At 35.5% G+C, this 19337-nt stretch overlaps 2 protein-coding genes across 4 annotated transcripts in view; both read left to right on the top strand.

Moving 5' to 3' along the window:
- The window catches only part of G2E3 (G2/M-phase specific E3 ubiquitin protein ligase), a 63403-nt gene extending 57573 nt beyond the window's left edge, over positions 1–5830 (top strand). Inside the window, 3 exon segments of the mRNA XM_082854012.1 lie at positions 2700–2890; positions 3765–4016; positions 4019–5830. Coding sequence (XP_082710138.1) covers positions 2700–2890; positions 3765–4016; positions 4019–4050 — 475 coding nt within the window. The 3' untranslated portion in view covers positions 4051–5830.
- Positions 5831–9308: 3478 nt separating this feature from the next.
- Positions 9309–19337, top strand: part of SCFD1 (sec1 family domain containing 1) — a gene marked incomplete at its 5' end in the record, with an annotated part of 134459 nt that continues 124430 nt past the window's right edge. For all 3 annotated transcript variants that reach the window (XR_014326722.1, XM_082854025.1, XM_082854026.1), the window contains 2 exons: positions 9309–9366; positions 12822–12892. Coding sequence is in view for 2 of the 3 variants with exons in the window: in XM_082854025.1 (XP_082710151.1) it covers positions 9309–9366; positions 12822–12892 (129 nt within the window). The remainder of the gene's footprint in view (positions 9367–12821; positions 12893–19337) is intronic.

Here is a 19337-nt window from a genome sequence, read left to right as displayed (position 1 = left end):
AGAGAGAGCTACCAGAGTTGCAAGTGTTCTAAGGTCTTTGTATTGTTCAGGAAGAGGGTAAATACCTGATTCACTTTAGATTTCAAATATGCCGATTAAAATTTTGAGGTAACCATTTAAAAAATACGAATTAGTATAACTTTTTAAATAGAAGGTAAATTGGAATTTTGTTTTAAAAATACAAAAATCGGCAGGAAGGAATAAAAAATTTTTTTGTAATTCAGTACAGTTGCCCAAAATAAAGTGACAGAACTAGTTTCCTAAATGTAGTAATAACTATTACTATATAACAATTAGAAAAAATTACTCTCAAAAAAGCAAATTGCAGAAAAATAAGTATACAGTATGGTACCATTATTGGAAAGTTTCAAAACAAGCAAACCAATGCTAGTTATTTTTTAGAGATACATATATAGTGAAACTAAAATGAAATGCAGGCTATAGTAAAAATTTCAGAATAGGTAAATAGCAGTTTCAGATACTTTTCTTTGTAAAAGGAGAGAAGGGAAACTGATGAATGGGCAGATTTACTTGAGTGAATAGAATATTTTCTTAAAAATAATCTGAGCAAACATAAAATGTTAATGTCTTTCAAAATCAAGTTACAGTCATGGTTTTCTGTTATTTCCTGGATTTTTATATAAGCTTGAAATATTTCATTTTAATTAAAAGTAAAATTATAAAGGTGAACCTAAGTTTGGCTGAAATTTGCTTCAAAGGTAGGTGTAAGGTGAAAGTTAAAAGCAAGCAAGAAAGGCAGCAATTGTATTGTGGAGGACCTTAAAGGCCATGTTAAGGAGTTTGGACTTTATTTCATGTGCAGAGTGTGTATTATTAGTTTCCTATGGCAGTTGTAAAAAATTATCACAAACTGAGTGGCTCAAAACAAAAGAAATTTATTCTCCCATATTTTTGGAGGCTAGAAGTCCAAAGTCTCGGTGTTGGCAGGGCTTCATTCTTTCTGGAAATTTAGGAAGAGAATCCATTCTTTGCTTCTTTTAGCTTCTGGTGGCTTGTGGTTGCATAACTCCAATCTCTGAATCTATATCACATGGCCTTTTCCTCTCTATCTTTTATAAAGACAGTTGTCATTGGATTTAGGGTGAGCCCAGATAACCTAGGTAGAATGATTTCAAGATCGTTAACTTAATTACATCTGCCTGGACCCTTTTTCCAACTAAGATCACATTCACAGGTTCCAGGGAATAGGATGTGGACATATCTTTTGGGGGCCTCCATCCAACATACCTAAGGATGAATGACAGTATGGGGGTTTACATGGAAAATCAACTTGGAAGCTTACATACCTGGTACAACAGTTCCACTGGTATATGGAGAAATGAGCAGATAAAAGGGATTTCAAAAAAGGAAATTCATAGGATTTGTAATTAGGAGTGGCAGAGGGAAGAGTTAAGAATGACTTTCAGATTTAGCTGTACTAATAGGGTGAATAATGGAGGCATTTGTTGTCACATACGGTTCTGATTTTGGTAGTAAGATAATTAGCTTTCTTTTGGACTTAATAGGTTTGGGTGCTTGGAATATGTGGTACCCAGCAGTCTGTTGGGTATATATTCTGGGCTGAAATAATAGATTTTATAGTTAATGAACATAAACCTGCTTAAATAAAGCCATGGGATATGGTAAGAAAAAAGAGAAATTTGCCTTGTTACAGATCCATGAGGGACAAACAGTAGCATTTAAGGCAAAGCAAAGAAAGAATAAGCTTTGTAAGAGACTCGGAAGGTTTGGCCAGAGATATAAGGGGAAACCAGGAGACTGATCCCATACATCATTCATGCACTTAGGGCAGTTATTCCTGAGATGTAGAAAGGAGTGGAGGGAAAGTGAATAGGAAATTAAGAAAAGGAGACAGTAAATGTAGGTAAGTCTTTCACATAGGTTGTCTCAAAGGAAAGCAGATGGGATTGAGTGAATTTTTTCCCTTATTCAAAGATGGGAAAGATAAGCATATTTTTGTGCTCTTGAGGAAGAGCTAATAGAAGGGAAGATGAGTCAGTGTAGCAGGGTACCTGAGGACGTGGATAGGGAATCCAGAGCCACAGTTAGGGTCAGTCTGGTAGGCAAAAATGGTATCTTCTTCATTCTTTGCTTATTAGTGAGAATGTGCATTTTTAAAAATTCATTTGTTACTTGTATTTTCTTAATGATGCATTCATATTTTGTATTTCCTATTGAGTTCTTTTAGAAAATGATTTGTATTTTTGTTATATTAGAGAAATTAGTGTTCTATCATGTATCAATATTTTCCCACTTTGTTTTGTCTTTGTTAATTTCTTTTTAGCAATACATAAGTTTAAAATTTTTATGTGGCTCAAGTTTATGATTCTTTTTCTTTGCAGTCTTTCATTTTATACTAACTAGCTTTGAAGTGTAAAATTTTAGATATCTACTTTTTTCCTCTTAATAAAAAATTGTTAGCTTAATTTTAAAACTATTCCATAAAGCCAAATAATGTAGGCATGGAAAATATTCATTTTATATTAATACATTTGCTTGTTATTGATTTGAAAATACCATATCACATAAAGTGTATCCATATTTTTCTTTGTTTTTCCTCACCTTTTTTTTCCCACATCTTTTTTTTTCCACACATATATGTGATAGTAAATTAGCTAGAAATGTTCATTCCAAACACATGTGTATGAATGTTGGCTCATTGTTTTTCTTCTCTTAAGTTTTAAACAGGGTCTGAGAACTCTTGGTGTTTTGGAGAAAATTCAGACTTATCCAGAAGCATTTTGTAACATCTTCTGTCATAAACCTGAGAATCTTTCCACAAAAATTCTTAGTGATCTTTTTACAGTACACACATTATCTGACGTACAGGCTTTGGGGTTTTGGAACAGTTACTTACAGGCTGTTGAGGGTATGTAGATGTTTTATTTTTATTTAACTGTCGTAGAAATTTTGTTTTGGGATATTTATTTCTTTGAGTTTTGCTTTTTATAGTAAGACTTTACTCTAACTACTTATTTACAAAACTTGTTTCAAAACAAGTTTATATGACTGAGTTGAAAGTGATAGGAAAGGTTACATAGTAAAGTTATATTTTTCGGTTGTTTTCCTCTAGGTAATTTGAAGTGAGAGGCATTCTTCCTAGAAAACTTTAAATATACGGGTGATTGCCACAGCACAGGATAGTCTCAAAGCTAGTCATTTACTTCACCTTTTTAAATTTTAAGTTAAATTGAATTATTCCTCATCCATTGGTCAGAGCATGGTAATGATATTTATCATTGAGCCTTAGCAATGTAAATTCATTCTGTTTAATACGGTGTAAAACAATTTAACTTTTAGTTGAAAATTTTTTAGCTAGGTTGTTTGGATGTTTTATACCATCTTAGTTTTTCCTTTGTTGAAATAGTTTATCAAATAGCAATGGTCTAGAATTGGTTTAAAATTGTTTGTAGGATCATATCCCCGAAAGATCAAGTTTCAAAACCTACTGAACCTCTTGGACTATATGATAATTTTATATTAAGGAAGACATTTAAATATACAGTGAGTAGGTCAACCAAATTATTGTATGAGTCCTACTTTGAAATTCAAATAAACATGTATTCAATATACCATTTTCCTATTACTACACTTAGTGATTTAGTTTTCCTCTTATGCATCTCTGTTAATGTGGGTGTCTCTGCTTTTCAACATGTCTAGTCTAGTTGGGGAAGAGTGTATGATGGTAGCAATATATAACATGGATTTTTTTTCTTTTTTTCCTTTCTTGGTATTCTTTTCAGATGGTAAATCTACAGTAACAATGGAAGACATCCTTATTTTTGCTACTGGTTGCAGTTCCATTCCACCTGCTGGATTTAAACCCACTCCATCAATTGAGTGCCTTCATATGGATTTTCCTGTTGGAAACAAGTGTAATAACTGCTTAGCTCTTCCTATCACCAGTACCTATAAAGAATTTCAAGAAAATATGGACTTTGCCATAAAAAACACTCTAAGATTGGAAAAGGAAGAAAATTCTCACTTCATTGGACATTAACTGTTTTGAACAAAGAGATGCTTCTTTAAAAGCTGCTGTTGATACTTTTTGTTTCAGAAATCTGTCCGTCATCACTTTTGAGCAAACTTGGCCCAATAAAATATATGATATGAACATAAAGGAATATTTTGGCCACTTAAGCTAAAAAGTTTTTTTGTTAAGGTGTACCAAAGTTGATACTTTTCTATTTTCTTAATATACATGCTTCATAAACCTCAATACAAATACTTTTAGAATGGCTGTACAGACTTTCTTCAACTATAGTAGCATGCTATATATAATAAGAAAACTTGTACTCACTGTTTTTGTAAATTAGGATTAGCTATAGGATGCCACAGTGATTTTTCTAGTTTTATGCAATTTTCAAATTATTACTTATTTTATTTTAAAGCATTAAATAGGAAAGCTAAATGATAAATCTTGTTATATAAATCAAAGTCATATTTTGGGGGGTGTGTTATATGTATCCTTTTCTAGGATGGCACTAAATTAGTTAAAAATGTTTTTAGATTATTAAGTTATGTTAAAATAGATCCACACTGCAATTAGATTATGCCTAAAGGGAAGTATTATATTAAAAAGCAGAATTGCACAAATATTCTAGAATCTATGGACATTCCATAGTCTTAAAACACTTCTGAGGTGGATTAAAATACAGTTGAAAATCCCTAAGTAAGTGTCTTCTTTAAAGCCTTTGGCTTTAATCATAGGACTTTTTTTTTTTCCTGTATCCCATGTGTGGTATTAGACCACATTATGTCTGATCCACATTTTAGGTTATCTGAATAGAATGATCTGTGTGGATTGCCATTTGATAGGTTTGGCTATTTGACAGTTATTTTTTATCAAGATGGTTGTATGAAAGGTAAGCTGGCACCATTGCATTATATAGTTATCTTCTTTGCTTTTGAAAGGTACCTGTTATATAAACAATGTAGAAATGTGTAAGAAAGAATTACAAATAGAATGAAAAACCCACTCTAATCTCAACCATGCAGAATTAACTTATCCTTCTATAAACTCTTCCATTTCCTTTTTTAAACTTTATTAATGCTACTAAAAGTCAAAGAATACCTAGAAGTAACAAGAGATTATGTAATAACAATTTGAAGATACCTGATCCCATAGTTGTGTCACCATATTTGTACTCTTGCAAAAGAAGAAACTGGAAAAGTCTAATGTTCCTAATCTGTTATCAAATATAAATGGGTTTTTCACCAGAATAAATCGTATGAGAGGTAAAATGCTTGGTTTTAAGTACATTTTTCTTGCTACATAAAGCAGGTATCAGCCATATTCTCATCCTCTCCAAGAAGCATCCTTAAATTATTGATATTTTTAAAGACAAATGACAGGATTGGTTTGATACTGGTAATAAATCTGTTATTAATACCAAAGGAAAACTAAAACATAATCCTAGTAAAATTTTGTTACATTTTCTAACAGACCCAGCAAATTAAAGTTTAACTTTAACATGAAGGTTTTAAAACATTAAACAAGGCATTTCTTTGTCTTGTGTTGAATTCTGTTAAATTATCAAAAGTAATTAAAGGAGCAATTATCAAAAAAGAGGTTTAACCTCACCATACAGCTTTTATTCCAAATGTGTTGATAAACTGGATATTTTATTTCTTAACCTACCTAGTTTTTATAAAATTTTAAAAGCCATTAAACCAATACAAACCAGAAAACCTAATTAAAGCTATTTTCTGGTTATTTGTAGTTTGAATTCATTTAATTACAGTGGTAATTAAAGCTGTTAAAACTCACATGCTTTTTGGGTGGGGAGGGCTGGTGGGGAGGCAGTGTGCTTGGGTTAGCTACAATTAAAAACAGTGTTTCAATTCTTCTTTTATGTGTAGACAGGGCCTTAGGGATAAAGTGATGTAAATAACTTAGTATATTCACGTTTTAAAGTGAAGTATAAATATTCATATTGCAAAATATTTTCTGGCTTTAAGGATGTTCCATCAGTATGATTTTAGATTAATCTTTACAGTCAAGATATGTCAGAGAAACCTGACATAGGTTATTTTCTGCATTGTTACTATGTCAAATGGTTGGTGTTATGTTTGTTCTTTTTCTGTTCATTGTTATAGCCAATGCATAGTTCCTACTGACATTGATTTTAAAAAGGAATTATGCTATAAACCTTTATAAATGTGTATATGTATTTCTTAAATATTTCAATTGTCTAAATGACATATATTTCAAGTTTGTTTTCTGTTACTCCCATTATCAAGAAAAAGCATAAATTCGCCTTGTATGCATCTACTGTTAATGGTTAGGTTAGTTTTATATTCATTTTTTTTAATAATTTTAAATTTTAAATTTTTTGGTGTGAGAACTTCATCTGAAGGCATTTATACAATTCTCTACTATTCTTGTACTTAGTCATTTTACTATTTTAGTATTTAAGGTAAAGATTCTTTAAAATATCAGAAACTAACTCATGACTTTATACTTTGTAATATTTAATTTCCGTATTATAAATTAGTCATTATTTGTTTGGGTGATGTAAAAAGCTTTCATTTGATTACTAACTTGAGAATTTACTTTGGCTTCTGCTTTATTCCAAACTTATAATTTTTTCCCCTAATTATATGGAAGCTCTTGGAACTTTTGTACTCAATGCTAAATGTGCAGTAAAGGAGAATGTAATATAATAGGTAAGTTTTCTCCGTGACTTTGCCTTTTACATTCAGTCATTATAAGAAAATGATTAGAACAAGATTCTATTTATAAGTGTGTAATTCTTATATATAGTGCTTATCACAGGTTTGTTGCTAATTTTACAATAAGCTATTAAACTAGTTTTATGCTCTACATGATGCAATGTAAAGCATAAAAACACATTGATGGATTACTTGAATGTGTATTACATATAGTTTAGGAAAATTTGCATTGCTTTGAAGAAATCCTATTTTAAAGTTCTCATTTTGACTGTTATCTTTTCAAATTGCCAAACATATTCCAATATCTACTGTATGCCAGGTATTATGTTAGGTGATAGTTTATGTCAGCCTAGTTTCCCTTTTTTTAAAAACTTCAGATACAACAAAAAAAAATGACACTTATAATGAAGTTTTCTAAATAAATGTGTTTCTGCTACTAAATGTGAAGTGCTTATATAAACTAAATCAAGTAACTTGTTAGGATTTAACAAGGTTAAGATTCTGACAATACTGTGTAGATAATAGATCCTTTCCCCATTTGAGAGATCCTGCAAGCAATTATAGGCTGACAGGTAGGAACCTCTCTTGAATGAGCTGTTCTGAGGTATTCTCTGTTAAAACTATCTATCCCCTAATGTAAAATAATAGTTTGCCAGAATAATTACATTATTTTAGCCCAACATCTGGATAGGTAGAGTCAGTTAAACCTCTAAAAAAGTTAGGCTAACTAACACTCTAACAGCCATAGTTTAATTCTTTCCTTATTCTAAAAACACATTACAAATACCTTACTCAGTCTTAGCATTACAGGGACTGTTTGTTTACTGCCACTGTTCTGTGGGACATATATTTCCTATACATTTGTTTGCCCACACTGTGTGCACTCCTTGGTCAGGACAGTTTTTATCATTTCAAATGTATATACTGTACACAAATGTTAGACATGCCTTAGTGTTCTGTGTCATATGAGTCATATATTTTGGGAGGTCTATGCTGGAGCTCTGAAATGGTTAGGTAGATTTGCATTTGAAAGTAGAAGTAAACAAATGAACAAGATTGGGCTCTCAGATGTTGACAGTGGGAAAGCCTGTTTATTTTATATTCCATGAAGACAAAAAATTAAGTAGAACTTTCCCATAGGGCAGGAACTGTCATTTCTGTTTAATCGCAACACACCTAGTTCATTGGTGATTCCAGTTTTCTTTTTTTTATTCCACATATAGGAAGCAGTAAAAAATCAGCTATAAGATGAGTATGGTCTGAGGATCTAATATATAACGTGACTGTAGTTAACTGTACTGTATAATTGAAATATGCTAAGAGAGTAGAACTCAAAAGTTTTCACCAAAAAATAAATATATATGTGAGATGATAGATGTGGTAAATAAGTGGGGGGAATTCTTTCACAATGTATACATATATATCATATCATCACAATGTACGTTTCAGATATGTTGCCAAATTTATCAATTATACCCTCAAAAAAGGTGAAAAAAATTTACACAAGGAAAAAAAAGAATGTAGGTCCAGTTCTAGGGTGTTCCCTAATGGCATTAAGAATGAGATCACCTGTCAGGTTTCATAAAAATAAACTTTTGTGTTTTGTTTAAAAAATTTGCTCTTTATGTAATCGTTGGGGTAACTTAATTTCTCATAAATTCGAAAAGTTAAGTTTTCAAACCAGTTTTTGAGGCACAGGGTCTCTAATTTCATTTCAGAATTTGGTGAAGCTTCAGAATGAACATATTCAATAACTAATGCAATATCCTAAGTGAACTCTGTTGACCATACGGGAAATGAGTTGTGTCCATTTTTGACATCCAGTAAAAAAATCTATGGATTAAATTAGAAATCATTAATATTGGATACATTTTGTCATCATATGGCTTTAAGTGTACATTAAGACACCTGCACTATCCACTTACACCCCCTGCCAAAGTAATGTTTTGTGATTTTGCAGTTACTAAAAGGAGGAAAATACGAACTGCCATTTTGCGCCTTCCTGGCTTCTGTGTCCATGTAGGCAAAACAACCCCATGCAGCTAGACCATTTTGCCTAACAGATGAGATTAAGAAACCTGCCTGATTAGAGCAATGTTCCGAAGCTGCCTGTTTCCCAGAAAAGGAGCAAACGGGAGACCCCTCCTGCTGCACTGGGGAAACAGAAAAGGGAGCTAGCATTGAAGTGCCAATTTTGTTCCAGGAGCTTCATTTACTTTAGTCCTGTGATCCTTAAGCTCCTAGATTATTATCACCACAAGAGATCTGTAGACGACCAAACTAACAGTTCAGTATTTAGGTTCTTAGCACTACAACACGCTCCTGCCCTAAAGAGCTCACTTTAAAGCAGCTACCCTTTGAGAAGCTGTGGCTTGATTAGACAGGATAAAAATTCCTACTATTACGCCGCTGGAAAGTAAACACTGCCAGGTGTTCGGATATTATTCCCACGTTGGGTCTCTAAGTTTTGTGGAGAGAGCTGAGAGAATGGGAGGGTCACCCTGGAGGAGGCGGGATTCGGCTTTCTATGGTCCCGCCCCTCCGATCTTTGCTTCCGGGGCGGTCGGGGCGGCCACGTCATGATCGGGCTCCGCTCTCCAGCCGGGCAGTGTATGGTGGGAGCCAAGATGGCGGCGGCCGCAGCAGCGAGTATTCGAGAGAGACAAACAGGTACCGGCTTATTCCCTTCTCTTCCCTGCGGTTTTGTGCTTGCCGTGAGGACATATTCCTCTTCTTGTCGCCCTCACTCGGTCGCGGTGCGTGCAGTTCGGAGGCGGACCTCCAATAGCTTAATCCCGTTCTCAGACCATCGAGAGACCTTCCCCTTTTGAGTTTTTAGGGAAGAGATGCCATTAGCTTGAGAACTCGGCTCTCAGATGTGCCGGAGAAGGGGCTTCAGGGGTGAGCGGGTTGCTGCGGTCCTGCTCTTGTCTCTTTCCTACTGGGCCTCAAAAGGCCATGGCGACCAGATCTGACACCTGGCATTTCCAGCCCTTGCCACTTACGAGGTCTTCGGGTTTGTTTCTGCGCGTGGTTAAGTTCTCTCCCATTTTAATGTTGAGAGTTTCATTTTCCGGCACTTACACCACAGTTACAAATTTAGATGCTCTTTTCAGAGCAGATTACATTCTGCCATTTCTCTCCTGTGGACCAGTCTTTGGGGGTACCTGAAGAGAAACGCCTTGTGATAAAGATTTCCGTCTTCAGCATGCGGGAATGGGATATAAGAATGGCAAAACGAATGAATTAATACCTTTCCCATTTTAATTATTTGGCAAATTAGTATTTTTAAACTACGCCTTATTAGTTTCATGTTTAACAGAGCATGGTTATATAGCTTCCATTTATACCGTGAAGTATGGTTTTAAAAAATACATATTCTTTCCCTTGAGCTTTGATATTTTTTCCACCTTAGATAATTTTAGTTTTGCCTTATTTTTTGGAAACTTCTGATGGCAACTTGGTTTATACCTGTTAGCTAATTGTCTTGAAAGTTGGCATACTGTTAATTCTGAGAAGCTAATAGAGATAAGCCATTAAGAATTTGCATATTTGGAAGTTCTGTCTCTTTTAATTATGTTCTTTTGCATATAAATCGGAATAGGAATATAACTCGTTATAATTAATATGACCTACAGAAAGGATTTTGGCTGTACTTGATTCTTTCCTTTGCAATTCAAAGAAAAATTAATGATAGACTTCAATCTACTAACGACACAGTGCATAATGAGTTGTGTTCTGCATTTCCCCAATAGATAATGTAGTGTAAGCTATCAGATGAAGTCAGGTGTAACTTAAATATATGAAAGTCCAAATAAAATTTGGGAAATAACTGCCATTCATTTTATCTGTGTAAGCAAATAGAAGCCCCACTTGTCTTTGCAGTATGGTTCTGACAGCTTAATGAACCTCAATGAATTAGGTCATACTACATATTAAAATAAAAAATAACATGTTAAGGGAGACTCTGTACCAATACAAAGGAGCTTTCTGAAAAATGAAATTTGGATGGTAATTTTTATATGCAGAAACTTTGTAGAATGTTAAAGTCTAGTAGTATAATATGGATTTCTGCAGAAATAAACTTCATTGTAGCAAGATTTCACATCATTACTCCATAGGTTATGCCAGGTTTATCAAATTAGTACTCCAGTTGAGTTCTGTCTTACTTTGAGAGAAAGGTAAACTATGTGCTATAGTAGGACAAGTAAACATTTCCCTGATGCCTATTGAGAATGTTTTGGGAAATAAATCACAATTGAGTCTTAGAACATGTACTTTATTAACAAATCCGTTGTGTCAGAATCCCTGTTAACAAGTTAGCCAAGGCTCAGAAATGGGGAAATTCACCAAGATGGAGCTGAGAAGGCAAACGTGGGAATATCTGCTGATATGGGCTTCTTTCAGTTAGCGAAGCTCTGGAGAGCACCATGTACCTGGAACTCATATGCACCACAGGCTGTGATTCTTCCTAGGTGTGCTCTGTGAACTATTGTAATATCTGTGAGCTTCTGAAGTAGGTCTAAATTATGGGCAATGTGTGTGTAATATATATATATATATATATATATATATATATTTCTTTTTTTTTTTTTTTTTTTTTTGCGGTACGCGGGCCTCTCACTGTTGTGGCCTCTCCCGTTGCGGAGCACAGGCTCTGGACGCGCAGGCTCAGCGGCCATGGCTCACGGGCCCAGCCGCTCCGCGGCATGTGGGATCTTCCCGGACTCAGGCACGAATCCATGTCCCCTGCATCGGCAGGCGGACTCTCAACCACTGCGCCACCAGGGAAGCCCTGGGCGATGTATATAATTGGCTGGACATTAGGTACTAACATTTTACCAACAAATCACCTCCGTATCTCTATGCATATATAAATATATTACTGATGTGCAATCTCTTATTATTTTAATCTGCTTCAAGAAATAAGCATTTAATAGAAGTTTTTCTAGTGAGTGAATATGCTGTAAATTGATACGCAGGTGATTTGAGTATTATAATCTTCTCTGGTAGGTGTTTAGCTTGTAGATTATTCTGTATTACTTAATAAAACCTAATCCAAATGCTTTTTAAAAATCAACCAAGGGGGCTTCCCTGGTGGCGCAGTGGTTGGGAGTCCGCCTGCCAATGCAGGGGACACGGGTTCGTGCCCCGGTCCGAGAGGATCCCACATGCCGCGGAGCGGCTGGGCCCGTGAGCCATGGCTGCTGAGCCTGCGCGTCCGGAGCCTGTGCTCCGCAACGGGAGAGACCACAGCAGTGAGAGGCCCGCGTAACGCAAAAAACAACAACAACAACAAAAAAACAACCAAGTAGATTTTAGGATTACCAATCATTTAAACATTTAATCAGATAACTACTACCCTCCCTTGAATATTTGGCCATCTCAACTTCACATAAAAGTGTATCAAGATTTTTATTTCCCTTAGAAAATATTTCTGAGTCTTCTGTAACACATGAACAGATGAGCAGTAAAAACCACAAAATACTATAAGACATAGAGCGTAACTGCTATGATTATAGAATTGTGTATTTTTTAAGCAGGAGTTATCAGTTACGTACCACATCTATAGGAAAGTCTCACTAGTGAATCTGACAGGATAATTGGCCGTAGAATACACTCCAGGATAACTAAAAAATAGATCTGCTGTATTTAGGTTTTAAACCATTTAAATATGAACCAATTAAATATATCATAGAGGATTTTTGTTTTTAGAAAAACTTATCTTAATCTATGCTTTCAGCCACACAGTAAATAGACAACAGCACCAGTTATCTATCGAGGCCACTGCAAGGTCGTGATTGACGATTTCTTTTTGCATCTATATAAAACGTAGTGTGGTATCATCAGGAGACATGGAAAAGGCTTCTTCCTGAACATTTTTCACATTTTAATCTGGGCAAAAATGCTTAAATTAGAAAATCTCCCAGACAATATCCCTTTAGTTGTTGATGAAACTGTCTTACAAAGTCTGACCCTACTTCTACATATGCATTAATATTGATTAATCAGTTTTACTAGAGTGATTTGTGCATTTTGTTTTGAGGTAATAAGTAATAAGTGTGGTGGAAAAGTGAAATCCTAAAAACATTGGTAATATTTAATAAGACTGTTTTCATTTCCAGTGGCTTTGAAACGTATGTTGAATTTTAATGTGCCTCATATTAAAAACAGCACTGGAGAACCAGTATGGAAGGTAAGAGACTTTATGTTAATGGGGATTATTTTCTTTCTCTCGGCCCTTATTGGTGGTGATTAGAGGGAATTTCTTGTTAATACTGAACAGTAGCACATTTTAGTTGTAATGCCTGAATATTTTACTTTTACTTAGCATGACTTATTAATGTGAATCTTTTTTTTTTAAACTGAAGTATAGTTGATGTACAATATTGTGTTCGTTTCAGGTGTACAGCAAAGTGATTCAGTTATACATATAGAATTTTTTCAGATTATTTTCCATTATAGGTTATTACAAGATATTGAATGTATTTCCATACGTTATATAGTAAATGCTTGTTGTGTATCTGTTTTACATACAGTAGTTTGTTAATCTGTACTCCTGATTTATCCCTCACCCCCTTCCCTTTCCCATTTGGTAACCATAAGTTTGTTTCCTATGTCTGTGAGTCTGTTTCTATTTTTTATATAGATTCATTTCTATTATTTTTTAGATTCCACATATAAGTGATATAATATTTGTCTTTCTCTCTCTGACTTACTTAACTCAGTGTGATATTCTCTAGGTCCATCCATCTTGCTGCAAATAGCAATATTTCATTCTTTTTTATGACTGACTGATATTCCATTGTATATATATACCACATTCTCTTTTTTTTTTCCCAGTATTGGGAAAAATTTTATTTTATTTTGAATTTAATTTTATTTATTTGTTTTTTATATAGCAGGTTCTTATTAGTTCTCTGTTTTATACATATTAGTGTATATATGTCAATCCCAATCTTCCAATTCATCCCGCCACCACAACCACCCCCCTCCCCACCCCGCTTTCCCCCCTTGGTGTCCATACGTTGGTTCTCTACATCTGTGTCTCTATTTCTGCCTTGCAGACCGGTTCAACGGTGCTATTTTTCTAGATTCCATATATATGCGTTAATATACGGTATTTGTTTTTCCCTTTCTGTCTTGCTTCACTCCCTGTGACACTCTCTAGGTCCATCCACGTCTCTACAAATGACCCAATTTCATTCCTTTTTATGGCTGAGTAATATTCCATTGTATATACGTACCACATCTGCTTTATCCATTCGTCTGTCAATGGGCATTTAGGTTGCTTCCATGACCTGGGTGTTGTAAATAGTGCTGCAATGAACATTGGGGTACATGACTCTTTTTGAATTATGGTTTTCTCTGGGTATATGCCCAGTAGTGGGATTGCTGGGTCATATGGTAATTCTGCTTTTAGTTTTTTAAGGCTGTCCTCCATAGGGGCTGTATCAGTTTACATTCCCACCAACAGTGCAAGAGGGTTCCCTTTTCTCCACACCCTCTCCAGCATTTGTTGTTTGTAGATTTTCTGATGATGCCCTTTCTAACGGGTGTGAGGTGATAACTCGTTGTAGTTTTGATTTGCATTTCTCTAATAATTAGTGATGTTGCGCAGCTTTTCATGTGCCTGTGGCCATTTGTATGTCTTCTTTGGAGAATTGTCTATTAAGGTCTTCTGCCCATTCTTTGATTGGGTTGTTTGTTTTTTATATTGAGCTGCATGAGCTGTTTATATAGTTTGGAGATTAATCCTTTGTCCATTAATTCGTTTACAAATATTTTCTCCCATTCTGAGGGCTGTCTTTTGTCTTACTTATAGTTTCCTTTGCTGTGCAAAAGTTTTTAAGTTTCATTAGGTCCCATTTGTTTATTTTTGTTTTTATTTCCATTACTCTAGGAGGGGGGTCAAAAGGTTCTTGCTGTGATTTATGTCAGAGAGTGTTCTTCGTATGTTTTCCTCTAAGAGTTTTATGGTGTCCAGTCTTACATTTAGGTCTTTAATCCATTTTGAGTTTATTTTTGTATATGGTGTTAGGGAGTGTTCTAATTTCATTTTACATGAAGCTGTCCAGTTTTCCCAGCACCACTTATTGAAGAGACTGTCTTTTCTCCACTGTATATTCTTGCCTCCTTTATCACAGCTTAATTGACCATAGGTGCATGGGTTTATTTCTGGGCTTTCTATCCTGTTCCATTGATCTATATTTCTTTTCTTTGTGCCAGTACCATACTGTCTTGATGACTGTAGCTTTGTGGTATAGTCTGAAGTCAGGGAGCCTGATTCCTCCAGCTCCGTTTTTTCCCCTCAAGTCTGCATTGGCTATTCAGGGTCTTTTGTGTCTCCATACAAATTTTAACACTTTTTGTTTTAGTTCTTTAAAAAATGCCATTGGTAATTTGATAGGGATTGCATTGAATCTAGACTGCTTTGGGTAGTAAAGTCTTTTTCACAATGTTGATTCTTCCAATCCAAGAACATGGTATATCTGTCCATCTGTTTGTGTCATCTTTGATTTCTCTCATCAGTGTCTTATAGTTTTCTGAGTACAGGTCTTTTACCTCCTTAGATAGGTTTATTCCTAGGTATTTTATTCTTTTTGTTACAGTGGTGAATGGGATCTTTTCCTTAATTTCTATTTCTGATCTTTTGTTGTTAGTGTATAGTAATGCAAGAGATTTCTGTGCATTAATTTTGTATCCTGCAACTTTACCAGATTCATTGATTAGCTCTATTAGTTTTCTGGTGGCATCTTTAGGATTATCTATGTGTCGTATCATGTCATCTGCAAACAGTGACAGTTTTACTTTTTCTTTTCCAACTTGTATTCCTTTTATTTCTTTTTCTTCTCTGATTGCCATGGCTAGGACTTCCAAAACTATGTTGAATAATGGTGGCAAGAGTGGACATCCTTGTCTATTTCCTGATCTTAGAGGAAATGCTTTCAGTTTTTCATCATTGAGAATGATATTTGCTGTGGGTTTGTCACATATGGCTTCTATTATGTTGAGGTAGCTTCCCTCTATGCCCACTTTCTGGAGAGTTTTTATCAGAAATGGGTGTTGATTTTTGTCAAAAGCTTTTTCTGCATCTATTGAGAAGACCACATGGTTTTTATTCTTCAGTTTGTTAATATGGTGTATCACATTGATTGATTTGCATATGTTGAAGAATCCTTGCATCCCTGGGCTAATCCTATTTGATCATGGTGTATGATCCTTTTAATGTGTTTTTGGATTTTGTTTGCTAGTATTTTGTTGAGAATTTTTGCGTCTATATTCATCACTGATATTGGTCTGTAATTTTCTTTTTTTATGTTATCTTAGTCTGGTTTTGCTATCAGGGTGATGATGGCCTCATAGAATGAGTTTCATAGTGTTCCTTCCTCTGCAGTTTTTTGAAGAGTTTGAGAAGGATAGGTGTTAGCTCTTCTCTAAATGTTTGATAGAATTCCCCTGTGAAGCCATCTGGTCCTGGACTTTTGTTTGTTGGAAGATTTTTAATCACAGTTTCAATTTCATTACTTGTGATTGGTCTGTTCATGTTTTCTATTTCTTCCTGCTTCGGTCTTGGAAGGTTACCTTTCTAAGAATTGGGCCATTTCTTTCAGGTTGTCCATTTTATTGGCATAGAGTTCCTTGTAGTAGTCTCCTACGATGCTTTGTATTTCTCCGGTGTCCATTTTAATTTCTCCCTTTTCATTTCTAATTTTATTGATTTGAGTCCTCTCTCTCTTTTTCTTGATGAGTTTGGCTAAAGGTTTATCAATTTTGTTTATCTTCTCAAAGAACCAGCTTTTAATTTTATTGATCTTTGATATTGTTTTCTTTGTGCCTATTCCATTTATTTCTGCTTTGATCTTTATGATTTCTTTCCTTCTACTAACTTTTGGTTTTGTTTGTTCTTTCTCTAGTTCCTTTAGGTGTAAGGTTAGATTGTTTATTTGAGATTTTTCTTGTTTCTTGAGGTAGGATTGTATTGCTATAAACTTCCCTCTTAGAACTGCTCTTGCTACTTCCCATAGGTTTTGGATCGTCATGTTTTTGCTGTCATTCGTCTCTAGGTATTTCTTGATTTCCTCTTTGATTTCTTCAGTGATATCTTGGTTATTTAGTAATGTATTGTTTAGCCTCCATGTGTTTTTGATTTTTACGGGGTTTTTTTTTCCCCTGTAATTCATTTCTAATCTCATAGCATTGTGGTCAGAAAAGATGCTTAATATGATTTCAGTTTTCTTAAATTTACCAAGGCTTGACTTGTGAACCAAGATGTGATCTATCCTGGAGAATGTTCCATGTGCACTTGAGAAGAAAGTGTAGTCTGCTGTTTTCTGATGGAATGTCCTACAGATATCAATTAAATCTATGTGGTCTATTGTGTTATTTAAAGCTTTGTGTTTCCTTATTAATTTTCTGTCTGGATGATCTGTTCATTGGTGTAAGTGAGGTGTTGAAGTCCCCCACTATTATTGTGTTACTGTTGATTTCCTCTTGTATAGCTGTTAGCATTTGCCTTATGTATTGAGGTGCTCCTATGTTGGGTGCATATGTATTTCTAATTGTTATCTCTTCTTGATCCCTTGATCATTATGTAGTATCCTTCCTTGTCTCTTGTAACTTTTTTTTTTTTTTTTTTTTGCGGTACGTGGGCCTCTCACTGTTGTTGCCTCTCCTGTTGCGGAGCACAGGCTCCGGACGCGCAGGCTCAGCTGCCATGGCTCATGGACCCAGCTGCTCTGCGGCATGTGGGATCTTCTCGGACCGGGGCACGAACCCGTGTCCCTGCATCGGCAGGCGGACTCTGAACCACTGCCCCACCAGGGAAGCCCCAACATTCTCTATTTTAAAGTCTATTTTGTCTGATATGAGTATTGCTACTCTAGCTTTCTTTTGATCTCCATTTTTACGGGATATCATTTTCCATCCCCTCACTTTCAGTCTATATGTGTCCCTAGGTCTGAAGTGGGTCTCTTGTAGATAGCATACATATGGGTCTTGTTTTTGTATCCATTCAGCAAACCTGTGTCTTTTGGTTCGAATATTTAATCCATTCACATTTAAGGTAATTATCGATACATATGTTCCTATTACTCTTCTCTTAATTGTTTTGGGTTTTTTTGTAGGTCCTTTTCTTCTCTTGTGTTTCCGACTCAGAGAAGTTCCTTTAGCATTTGTTGTAGAGCTGGTTTTGTGGTGCTGAATTCTCGTAGGTTTTGCTTGTCTGTAGAGCTTTTTTTTTTTAACATCTTTATTGGCGTATAATTGCTTTACAATGATGTGTTAGTTTCTGCTTTATAACAAAGTGAATCAGTTATACATATACATATGTTCCCATATCTCTTCCCTCTTGCGTCTCCCTCCCTCCCACCCTCCCTATCCCACCCCTCCAGGCGGTCACAAAGCACTGAGCCAATATCCCTGTGCCATGTGGCTGCTTCCCACTAGCTATCTACCTTACGTTTGTTAGTGTATATATGTCCATGCCTCTCTCTCGCCCTGTCACAGCTTCCCTGGTGGCACAGTGGTTGGGAGTCCGCCTGCCAATGCAGGGGACGCGGGTTTGAGCCCCGGTCCGGGAGGATCCCACATGCCGCGGGGCGGCTGGGCCCATGAGCGATGGCCGTGTAGAGCTTTTGATTTCTCCTTCGAATCTGAATGAGATCCTTGCTGGGTTGAGTAATCTTGGTTGTAGGTTCTTCCCTTTCATCAATTTAAATATATCGTGCCACTCCCTTCTGGCTTGTAGAATTTCTGCTGAGAAATCAGCTGTTAACCTTATGGGAGTTCCCTTGTATGTTATTTGTCATTTTTCCCTTGTTGCTTTCAATAATTTTTCTTTGCCTTTAATTTTTGCCAATTTGATTACTATGTGTCTCAGCATGTTTCTTCTTGGGTTTATCCTGCCTGGGACTCTCTGTGCTTCCTGGACTTGGGTGGCTATTTCCTTTCCCATGTTAGGGAATGTTTTTGACTATAATCTCTTCAAATATTTTCTCGGCTCCTTTCTCTCTCTCTTCTCCTTCTGGAACCCCTATAATGTGAATGTTGTTGTGTTCAATGTTGTCCCAGAGGTCTCTTATGCTGTCTTCATTTCTTTTCATTCTTTTTCTTAATTTTGTTCTGTGGCTGTGAATTCCACCATTCTTTCAGGTCACTTATCCATTCTTCTGCCTCAGTTATTCTGCTTGATTCCTTCTAGTGTATTTTTCATTTCAATTATCATATTGTTCATCTCTGTTTGTTTGTTCTTTAATTCTTCTAGGTCTTTGTTAAACATTTTTTGCATCATCTTGATCTTTGCCTCCATTCTTTTTCCGAGGTCCTAGATCATCTTCACTATCATTCTGAATTCTTTTTCTGGCAGGTTGCCTATCTCCACTTCATTTATTGTTTTTCTGGGGTTTTATCTTTTTCCTTCATCTGGTACATAGCCCTCTGCCTTTTCATTTTGTCTGTCTTTCTGTGAATGTGGTTTTTGTTCCATAGGCTGCAGGATTGTAGTTCTTCTTGTTTCTCCTCATACCACATCCTCTTAAACCAGTCATCTGTTTATGGGCACTTGGGTTTTTTCCACATCTTGGCTATTGTAAATAGTGCTGCTATGAACATTGGGGTACATATATCTTTTCAAATTAGAG

The sequence above is a fragment of the Leucopleurus acutus genome (assembly GCF_964270905.1).
Source record: "Leucopleurus acutus genome assembly, chromosome: 1".
Lineage (NCBI taxonomy): Eukaryota > Metazoa > Chordata > Mammalia > Artiodactyla > Delphinidae > Leucopleurus > Leucopleurus acutus.
The sequence above is the reverse complement of the archived record's forward strand: the minus strand, read 5'-3'. Positions and strand labels throughout refer to the sequence as shown.